Raw genomic sequence first — 11,682 nt, forward strand, 5'->3', positions numbered from 1 at the left:
TGTGACATGAATGTGAAACATTCAGTCAATAGCAAAAAGAAATAAACAAGGCAGCTCCTTTAGAAAAGATACTTAAGGGCAGTTTCACTCTTAAGGATATTTTTGCTTTAGATTTTATGGAATTGTTCTCTGGGTTAAATGTGGTTTCGTTATCCTCCCCCATTCCTGTGTGTGTAAATATGATTGACAGGTTGATTAGAAACTCCCTAGCTCTTCAGGAACTGCTGTTTTTTTTCCCCACTAAGATAGGAAGAGGAAAATATAGCTAGTTTTATGAAAAAATCAAGACCCTCAGTACCTGCAAAGGGTCTGAGAACCAGTGAAGTGCTCAGAACACAGGAGGAATGAGGACTAGAAAGGAGAAAAAAGTACCCTAAATAATCTTTACTTTCTTTTTTTATTTTGGAGAAGTAAAGAAATCTGGAAGATGAAATGTTCTAACTATTTGAGAGCTTTGAATGGTATAGACATGACAGTAATGATTTAGTGATACCAAGAGTCAGAGCTTGTAAATAGGTCACAGAGCACTTTCACACAAATGCGTATTGTGAGGCATTTCACAGATGGGAAGAGTGAGGGCAAGAGATGTAGGTGGTTGAGCTGCACCCTTTATCCCAACTCACCTGCCTCTAACCACAGGGCCCTGCCACAACACCATATTCAGTCCAAATATTTTCAAACACATTAGAAAAAACATGACTTGATTATGATGTCATCACGGAGCCAGGGACACGAGTTCGCCAGGTCTCTTTGTCTCCTCCCCACCTGCTCATTGACTGCCCTTTGCTTTTTCCTCCCACTGTCTCCAGGAGGGGAAATGGGATTGACACTCAAGTCCTCCATTCTTAAAACTTAGTACTCCTAATTGTGCATTGTTAATTAAATTGCTATAAAGAGGTCAAGGTGCAAAGTATTCTACTCTTCTTGTGCTCAAGCTCAGACTAATCTCTTCAATTCTAAAAGCAGCCCTTTCTAACTGCAAAGTAGAAATGGGGCCGGAGCATTGGGAAAGGGGAAAAGTCGGTGTTGGAAGTCTTTCAGCCTTGTGTTCATATCTTGCTTCTACCATCCTCTATCCACGGAGCTTGGGCATGTTACCTTGACCCCCTTTCTGAGCCTCAGTTTCCACTTTTGTAAAAATAAAGCTAATACGTATTTCACTATGTTGTTGTGAAGAATAAACTGTAGAGCCAATGTATAGTCCCCTAACTGGTAGCCATTTTTATTTTTGGGCACTGTCCTTAGAGAACTACATGCTACATTGACTAGTTATATACAGGCACACAGTCCTGCTACCAACGCCATTTACTTCATTAATCTATCTGTAGTTTACATAATACAGCTAGTCAAATGGAATTAAATTATTCAGTGGCTGTAAGTTCCAACTAAGCATAATACATTATCAGATGAATGGAAAGTTAAGTGAGATTTTGCAAGGAAAGAGCTTATGCTTAGAAGAATTGAATATTTGCTACTGATTACTCTGATTAACTGAAGTATTATAATGGTATCTGCCTCTTGCCTTGATAGCGCCTTAAGGCTTACTTATCTGCTTAAAGGGTGGTACTCCTGTGGGTTCTAAGTCAAAATTAAACTCTTTGAAACCTCCATTTCTATCTTCAAGCATTTTACCCAGCTCCTCTGCTTCAGGTCTCTCTTTCCTAGGCCCTTTGTCATGCTCAAGAAAAGGCCGTTAGCAGCTATTTCCAATGACTGAGTCTCCTCTAGGTGCTAGGTCCTGGCTGGTTAATATTACTCCTTGGGAGCCCCACACGTGTCTACAAGCCCCCCTGTGGCCTCCTCTCTGACTGCTTCATCTCCTATGTTCCTACCTTCAGCTTTTGAGTTTCTTTTTAGCCTTTTCCTCCTGGTAATCTTCCCGCCATCCCTTACCTCAGCCAGCCATATCTTAAGTCATCAAACAAATATTTGCATTTTAGGGTGCCAATTTACATTGTAGTCACTCCTGCTGCATGAGTACTGGCTGCTTTTAAATCCATACTGTTCTTTTGGACGGAGATTAACAACGAGTTAAAGTATCTCCTTTTCTGCAAACCCAGTCCCAAGCAATGTCTCTTTCTTGGCTTTTGGTAGAATTCTGTTCCTCCAACCCAGACGGGTAGGGCTGGGGTACACCTCTGTGATGGCTGCCTGGAGCGTCTCAGCTTTCCATATTTGTGAACAGTGTCACAAGGGGGAATATGCTCAATACTGTCAGAGTGTTCTGGATTTGGTACAGAGATTTGTGGGATCCAGTTCAATGTGAGGATAAGAGAAAGCTTCAGGGGAGAGGTGGTATTTGAGCTGAACCTCACTAATGAGAATATTTGTGGAGATGATAATTGGAGTACTAGAGGCAGGTATTCAGGTAGTGGGAGCAATGGGTATTCAGGACCAAGCCCAGAGTATAGTAAGTGAACAGGAAAAAGCATATGTTGGGGGAGGGGAATAGTAAGAGATAAGTAAGGGAAGGTAGATGAGGGATACAGGAGGGCTGTCATGTCTACACCTGATTAAGCCAGGAATGAGGGACAACAGAAGGTATTTGCATTTTAAAATATCTAGGGAGATGAGAACCGAGAACCGGAAGTTGGCGATTAGAAGATTCTGTTTGACCTTCTGCTATAGTCAAAGGAGCAAACACTCTAAAGACATGAAGGATAAAAACCAGATTGAGAAAGGTGAAAAGTGAGACGTAGTAGAAAAATTTAGTGTTTTAATTTAGTCGTTAGAGACAACAAGGGAGAGACAGACGTTGACAAGGACCAGAATCAATAGAAGATTTCCCAAGAAAGGAAGATATATATAAGCACAAGTGAGCAGGACAGGGGAAAGAGGCAAGAAGGAGAGGAGCTGATTAGCTGGCATGACCAGACAGGATGGCGTGGGCCTGCAGAGCCCTGGTGGAGAGGTGGGCCTTGGATGGGAGAGAGGGAGGGGATCTTGTTCTACAGGGGGCAGGACTGCCAACGGGGAGAAGAGAGGTTCTGAGGGAGCTCAAGGAGGATAGGATCCTTTGGTAAAATAGGAAAGACGAATGCGTGGCATCGATGGGGTTTGGCCATTTAGGAGAGCGGAAATTTTGGGGAATCCCATGCATGGAAAGATAAAGAATGAGCAAGAGGTTGATAACGTGGTGGGGCGCTGGGAAGAGGTTATTGAGCACGAAGTCATGGGATGTCATGCCTTAATTTTGAATATGAGGTCAATCTTTTTTCTTCATTTAATAGTTAAAATCAGGTGTAGCTAGCAACTCAACAATCTATGTTCTCACCTCTCCTCCCTTCTGACCTCTCTCCTCACACTATGGCATAATCCCTCCTTCCTGGGATTTCTGTCCTCCCTCTGTCCAGGTTCTACCTCCCCTGCTTCCCTAAGCAGTTCATTCATGGAGTCTGTAGTCCTATTGGTCCTGCAACATGAGTGGCTTCCAAAAATAAATAACCCGATTCTTCTACTCTGTCACCCACTGATTTCTTTCTGAAAACAAAGATGAATTAGTTAAAATGCTTTTCACAGTTCAATTCCAGTTGAGCTTCACAGGCTCTTCACAAGGTTCATGAAAATTTATTTCTCTCTTCCTGCTCACAAAGCGTTTGTTTCAGAGAGGCAGAACCCAACACTGTTCTCCTTTCCTCACCAAATTCATATCTTGGCTACTCCTTGGAGTCACTGATTAGCCTGACCTTTTCTTTCCTTTTCTTTTCTTTTTTAATACAAGTAGAGCTCTCATAATATCTAGAATGCAATGTTCCTGTGATGCATATCTGTATTAAAAGCAGAGATTGAACTTATTTCATCTTCAGGGGTAAAAGGATGTCAATTTTATAATTATATTTATACTCTGACATTATTATAATTTAATTATAATTTTATAATTATATTCTTTCATACATTTTTTAGCAGTGCATTCTCAACACAAATGCAGAAAAGACTAATTTAATGGCTCTCTCTCTCTCCACACACACACACACACACACACACACACACACACACACACACAGCACCTACAGAGACTCCAACTTTTCAAAGAAAAATTTACTTGAATTGAAAATGAAATACAATTAGCTCTTAAACTTTTTCAGCTATAAGAAATTATTTGTCATCCTGCTGCCTTCCTCCCACTTACGTGCAGGCAGAAACAAGTCACGTGCACATAGTTAATTTTCTCCTTTAGGAACCTTATTCCATACATCAGACCCATTCTTTTCATGAGCTGCTTCCTCACTACCAATTCTTTTGGGTAAGAATTCTCCGATTTTCTCTCATACGACTATCTCCTTCTTTGACTTGGGGCCAACTCCTCTTATTCACACCTTATATTCTGAGCCAACCTTGCAAGGGTCACACCCAGAGATGGGAGCATGGCTCAGTCCCTGCGACGATTTCTGACAATTCTCCTGGCGGCGGAGAGAGTGCACAGCGCCTTCCTGCCCTCACCTGATTGGGCCCCCAGGTGCTGCCCAGCGCCTACCTGGAAGGCCCAGGATGGTGAAATAGGGCCGGCACTCGGTGAACCCTGAGCTCTGCCTCACGCAGCTCCGCCAAAGCCCTTCGTATTGGAACACGGAGGTGACGGGATTGTCGTACAGGTCCTGGGTGCTCCACATGTCCATCCCCGTGGCAGCGATGCAGCCCGCCAGGCCCAGGATGGACAGGAGGAAGCCCACCACTTGGCATGTGGTAGTGGACATGGCTTTAGCCCTCTGGCACTCTGGCCGCCGCCGCCTCGGGACCAGCTGCCTCCTTCCTCCAGCGGAAGGTGTGGGCCTAGCGTGCTCCCGAGGAGAGCTGCTTTAATCAGATGGTTTCCCTCGGCTCTCGGTGTTTGCTCACAGTGTTTTCCTTTGATAGTTCAGTTTCGCTCTTGGGTGAAGGGCATTATTTTTTCATTTGTTAGGGAAGCGGTCCCAAGAGGCACTTGTCCTGCTGAGCCACGCAGGCCCAGCTGGTTCGAGAGCAGAGCGGGCTGAGTGGATGCCTCCCCCAAGGCGGTGCCAGCCTCCCCGCCTCCAGCTCTGGCTCTGCCTGGAACATGCCACCAACTGGGGGAAAGGCTGACGTGCCCGGTGCCGCTGGGAATCCCCACAAGTCTTTCCGTTAGTCTCTGCTCGTCATGGGAAACCGCTTGGCTGACTTCACTTAAAGAAATGGCTCCAGGAATCTCCGTCTTAAACCAGACTTTCACATTTTCTCCTCACAACTCATAAAATCACGTTTCACTTACATCTTTCCATTTTAATCTTACAGAAATGGGTAGGGCAGGTATTATTATCCCCCACCCATATTTTGGGGGAGCGGGGGATTGGCGAGTCAAGTGAGGTACAAATAGATTAAGAAACTTGTTCAAGTGCCTTGAACCACAGATGCTTTAAAATGGCAAAGGCAGGGCTCCTACTTCGACTTCCTCTCTGGTGCTCTTTCTCTGTTTCATATGATGTGCCAGAGGCAGGCAAAGTTGTCCCCACTTTTGAGAACAGGAAACCAAATCCTAGCGATGTATTCTTGGTCCGCGGGTATTGGAACTGAGATCAGAAGAAGTGAGGCATCCCGTTGACCTTCATGTCACCTTTTCATTCATGAAACAGGAATCACGTGAAGACCACACAACAAACAAGGTTCCCCAAAGGCTAGGAAGGGGACCAGGGCCGGCTGGGCCAAAGACCATGACCTGGTGACTGAGAGACCTAGGATCTGCTCCTGATACTATCAGTAACATGCTGCGTGCTGGGTGATTTGGGCAAATTGCTCAGCCCCTGCACGTCACAGTGTCTTCATCTGTAACCAAGTGATTAAATTAGAACACTTTCAGATCTTACACACTGTATTCTTCTACATTTTGCAGAAAAGTTTTCACTACAGTTGGTAAAAATATCAGTACGTAAAAGAGAGATTTGACCAGAGATCAGCCATTGCATTTTGTCTATACAATTTGATTTTGTTAGAGAATTGATCGACTTGCTGCTTCCTGTGGGTCATGTGTATCTGGCCTCTGAATTCAGATACATTTTAATTAGAACTTTCCTAAATCTAGGTTTCAAGGCTCTGAAACACACGCACGCATGCACGCGCGCGACACACACACACACACACACACACACACACACACACACCCTTATAACTCTCCCCAATCTCTAACCCGTACAGTTTCTCCAGGAAACAAGCCCATGCATCTGGACATTTCAATGTTATCTTGGGTGCACCCAGCCACTACTCCCACAGCTTTATTCCCAGCAAACACAGAAAGCAGATATGGAAGGCCTCCCTCCTAATTTGAATGGAGGCAACATCCTCCTCTACAGCTCACCTTGCTGTAGGTTCTGTGATCAGTGTTAGCAGAGAATGAAGCATAAGTCAGAAAATCCAAACGAAGAGAGTAAGAGAATTATATGACTTAAGGTGAAATAGCATTGATGAAGGTCAAGTCCAAAAGGTGAAGAGGCGGCAAATAGAAAAAGCGACTGGTCTCTGCTGGTGGACAGGAGTTGACTAACTGGATTAGAAACTGTTAGAATAATTCAGGAATGATTCTGCCATTGTTTCAGTGGACAAAGTCCATTTCACTCTTATTTCAACCAAGATGCAAGCTTTTTATTCATAAAGAGATCTGTAAGAGTTTGGATTCCAGTTGTTCATTTTATGACATTGATCTAACACGCTCCCCTTCCCAATACATTGACTATAATATCACCATAATAGTAGATTGAAAATGAAAAAATTCAAAAAATAGGTTGTTACAAGTTATTTATTCTCACTCCTGGCAGTTTTCCCTCTTGTTTCCCTATGCAAATGTTTTTATGCAAAATTTCAAGACGGGGGTGGGGGGGAAGTTATTCAGGTAATAAATAAATTAAGCTTTCTTTCTTGTTTGAGATGGTGACAGTGACTATATTTTTGGAAGAAGGAAAAGTTACTTTTAAAGAATAAAGTAAAGCTCCCTCTACCTACGCAGAATATTGAATGAGTAAAGAGAAATTATAAGTCTACACATTTTTTTAATGTGAAGTAAGTATTGACATGTTTTAAAACACCTGGAAAATGGGATTTTTTTTTTTTACTTCCCAGTGGATTTTCTGTGCTTTGAAATGAGGGGACCACTGCTTTAGCTATAACTACCAAAGAATTAATGGGGTCCACAGAGGAAAATCTGGCTTCTTCATTCATGGCAATAGATTTTGTTAAAATATATTACATATACCTTTAATAATACTGATAATTCATGGTATGATTATAATAATATGTAATACTAATATATAATCATAATACTGATAATTCATGACATGATAATAATGATATGCAATAATAACAATAATAATGATAATTCATGGTCTGACTGTTTAACAATATTGTAATGGGGTTGGTACAACTTCGTTTAATCACCTTTAAAACAGAGCAATACTTTTTGCTGACTTCTTAAGGGAAATTATTCCCATATTCAGGTTTAAATATGATTCTGGCAGTGCTATTTCAGGTTACAAGTTTCCAGGCACTTGTATTATTTTACTGATATTGGAAAAAACATTTCCCCTTACCTCTTTTCCTTACTTCTTTTTAGGAATATTAATGAAACACCATGTATGATATTTAAGCAAAATCGTGGTCAAATAACAATATAAAATAAAATATGGGAGGAGTAATATTAGTATACTAGCAAAACAAATAATTGACACATCTATTAATTTAAAAGAATATATTACCACATTATCTATCTCCAATTTCTGATTCCACCTTTTGGTGCTCATAATAGAAAATTTGGAAGTAGAGGAAATTTCAACAAGTCACTTATAATTTCAAATCCAAGACAAAATATTTGGAATACTTCCTTTTTATTCATTCTCTGTATATAATTGTTTACCTGATTAAGATATTATACACTTTGATGTTTTGCTCTTTTCACTTACTTGCATACATGTGCTGTTAAAACTCCTTGTAAATATCATTTAATTAATATTAAACATTTAATTTGATGTGAGCAAAATCATGTTTTAGTATGAGCATATTTGATATATATTACATGGAAGTCCCCTCATTTCAGAGCTGTTATTCGCCTAAACAGTATCTATTCTTATACACTTGGATATACCTCTCCTTCAGTTTTTTTTTTTTTGGTATGGAAACAATGTTATGATGAACATTTTTCGCACAACATTTTGCCAGAATTTCTGATTACTCTTTTAGGATAGCTCCTAAGAATGGAATTAAGATGTCAAAGGGTGTGAATTTTCATTTTTATGTAGACCTAGATTTTTTTCTATGAATTTTATTCCCAGCAGCAGTATTCAAAAGATCTTGTCTCAGCATACCCTTACCTACATTGTGAATTTGGTAAGATTCTACATGATCACTTGTTTTAATTTGCATTGCTTTGATTACTAATGACTTTGAAACCTTTTTTTAAAAAAACAAATATTTATAAAGCATTTTTTTCTTTTTCTTGACTTTGTGCTTCTTCCTCACTTATTTAACTAGAATTTTAGCACTTTTCTTATTAACTTATTTGAACTATTTATTTGTTAAGGATCTTGATATATTACTATGATTACTAATGAGATCTTTCCCTTTAATTATTTGCTAGATTTGGGTAAGAGGTGAAGCTTGGGAGGCACTTCTGCATTGGGGATTTCTACTGTGCATCAGGATTGATTTGTTTTGAGTCTGAGAGCCCTGGGGCTCCCTGTTAAGGTTGCCAACTGGGGCTTCAGTGCAGGCAGCGCAGGATGTGAGCCCTGGCTCCATTTGTATGTGTCCTTGGGCAAATTACTCAAACTCAGTTCTCTTGTTTCTCAAAGGGAGATAATAATGATATTGAGTTCACAGGGTGGTTTGTAGAGATTACACAAAATACCGTAAGGCAAGTGCATGATTTAGCATTGTTACTTGCTCTTTGTGAAGCAGTATAAACCCCTCAGATGTCACACAGTGCTCTGTGTGGCATGAGGTCGGTCTCAGGCTGATTCTCTCCTTCACGGCCTCTAACTTGGCTTGGACCTACGCTCACCTCTAGAGATTTTGGACATTTTGCATTTGAGGTAAGGGAGAATCCCACAGACTCCAATGAATTAGCAGCTGGTCACCCACTGGTCTGGCTTGTTTATACCTAGTCCTTTCCTCTCTTAGCGTGGCATTCAGTATTCTCCATAATTGTCCCCATATAAACCCTTTCCTCCACCCAAGGTCATTATTTCATTTTCTCTAAGCATAGGATACCCTTGTGCCTTTGTCCAGGTTCTTTTGCTTTCTGTGAGGCTGCCCCTCCAAATCCTAGCTAACTTTCAAGGGTCACTTACAATGGAGTCTTTCCGGAGCAGTTCTACCCTTATCACATCTCCCGTAGCACTGGCCCTTTGCTCTCACTTGGCACCTCGTCATACCCAGCCTGGAGCGCATGGTCATATTTTGGGGGTTTCTAAGCCCACAGAATCCTGAGGCTGTAGTGACTTCTCCGTCATTAAGTACAGAATGTCTAAAAGAATGAATTACTGTGTGACTGATGTTTTCACTTATTACCTTCTGTGCATGTCTAAGTATTGACCCTGCAGTTAAATGGCAAGTGTCGGGATGGAGAAAGCCCTATTTTCTATTTCTCATTCTCCTCCAATGCCACCTTAGATCAATGCCCCTCTCAAGATTTTGATATATATTTATGGAAGGAACAATGAACTACAAAATAAAACGGTCTAGTTTATTCATTGATTAACTCTGTTATCTGAGTGAAAGACCTTTTAACATCCTGTACTCTTGAGATTTGACTTTTTCTTCCAGTTAAAATGACCATTCTACTAAACAAGCAAACACACAATTCTTGTGTGGCTAAAACACCAATCTGGGCAGGTGGGTATCAACGCCTACACACCTTTGTCTCCATGGCGGAGTCACTTGCCACAAGAGGCCTCTGTGCAGAGAATGCCCTGGATCCAATTCCATGTGGCCAATACTTTCTGGAGGTCAGGAGCCTGGGGCCACAGGGAAGGGGCTTATCTAACACACCGCAGAGAAATATAGCACTCAGTTCTCTTTCTCTTGCCCTTACCACTGCCCCATTTCTGTTGGTACTATGTGCATAGGCTTCCCTGGAAGCTTGGAGAAGGGGCCTGGAGATGGAATCACAGCCCCCAGTTCAGGGAGGGAGAATCTTGGGGCTAAATAAAAGAAGTCGCTAAAGTCCGAGTCTCCTGAATCCTGTTCTTGTGGATGATTGAGACTCAATGCCACTGTTCATATAGGAGTAATTTTTTAAAATGTGCTCCTTGGGAAGTATTGCATCATCATCTAGTTAGGGGAACCGGAGGCCTGACAGCTCCAGAAACTGCCTCTTCCTAAGTTCCCCGAATGCCTGTGCCTACCTACCCTGGTGGTGGGGGCTGTTGCTCCTCCCTCCCCAGCAGTTCCCCAGGCAGGGGCCCTGTTCTTTCTGCCAGCCTGCCAGGCACCGGCCCTTACCTGGCAGCCCCAGCAGAGTGAAGTAGCCCCGGCACTCGGTGAAGCCAGAGCTCTCTCGGACACAAGAGCGCCACAGCCCTTGGTAATTGAATACAGCTGTCACCGGGTTGTTGTACAAGTCCTGGGTGCTCCATTGGTCCATGCAGGTGGCGGCAATGATGCCTGCAATCCCGATCACTGAAACCACGAACCCCAAGCCTTGGCAGGCGGTCACAGCCATGGTGGGGTGCAGCGTGGACACGGAGTGCTACACAACAGAGGGACAACACAGTTCTGAGAGTATTGTGTGTAGAGGAAGGAGTTTTCTCGGAAAGGCTAGTGCACACGTCACAAATGGGCCATGAAATGGAGGAGGGGACTCAACAATGCCACCCAGGCTCACCCTGCTCCTTTATCTCTCTATGTGAGATAATTTCCACAACATGGTACCAAGAGCCATTTGTTTTCCACCAAATGTACACTCTACTCACTGTTTACCTTTGAAGGGAGTTTATTTCCTGATTAGCCAGGTTCCCCTCTGTAGAGGGTAAAGCAAGTGCAGAGGGAAGGTTGGCCAGGCAGGGCCTCCAGTACCTAAGACGTAAAATACTTGGAGATGAAAAGGCTTCATCCCTGTGGCCTTCCCAAGGTACCATTGTCACTTTAGTTTAAAAGCTTAGAAAATGCTGGTTATGAGGCAGTATGTAGTACAGTCGATTCTTGTTAATCACAGTAGTTATGTTCTAAAAGTCATCAGGAACACTGACCTAACAAATACTGAATCATTGCCCCTAGGGGAAATACAGGGTTAGGTTCCTGCGAGCCTCTGGTCACATATTTGTCAACAGATCAATAAATAACCTTGTTTTATGTGTGTTTCTGTTTAAAGACACATTTAATATATATTGTTGATTCATTAACATTGAACTTGTGGCCAACAGCACCAAGTTATCACTCATGCCTGAACGAAGCTTATCTAACACATGCTTTTCTCTGTAAGGCACATAATAGCTTTTTTGATCTTGGAAACACTAGACAGCACTTCAGTACTAGGATTAGGGGCCATTTTAAAAAGAGAAATCTATTTCACAAAAGTGCGAAAAACATGGCACTGAATATACTGTGAGAACACTTGATTACAATAGGAGAGCTGAAACAAGAAGGCAGAGCTTTGCCTCGTTCAACCTCATTGAGAAAATGTACCTCCAGCAGTTCAAATTTTTTGCCCTCTGTATATGCACATATCCAATAATGATGGAAGAA

General features: G+C 42.2%; 1 protein-coding gene across 2 annotated transcripts in view; it reads right to left on the reverse strand.

Annotated features, from left to right (window-relative positions):
- CLDN18 (claudin 18) overlaps positions 1-10,660 on the reverse strand; it is a 21,290-nt gene extending 10,630 nt beyond the window's left edge. The window contains exon 1 of one of the 2 annotated variants that reach the window (XM_006907208.2): positions 10,441-10,660. In XM_006907208.2, coding sequence (XP_006907270.1) covers positions 10,441-10,660 — 220 coding nt within the window. Of the gene's footprint in view, positions 1-4,474; positions 4,696-10,440 lie in introns of those variants that run through there. The other variant, XM_006907207.2, reaches the window with a different exon arrangement.
- Between the last annotated feature and the right edge of the window lie 1,022 nt (positions 10,661-11,682).

This window comes from Pteropus alecto, unplaced genomic scaffold (genome assembly GCF_000325575.1).
Source record: "Pteropus alecto unplaced genomic scaffold, ASM32557v1 scaffold92, whole genome shotgun sequence".
Taxonomy (NCBI): domain Eukaryota; kingdom Metazoa; phylum Chordata; class Mammalia; order Chiroptera; family Pteropodidae; genus Pteropus; species Pteropus alecto.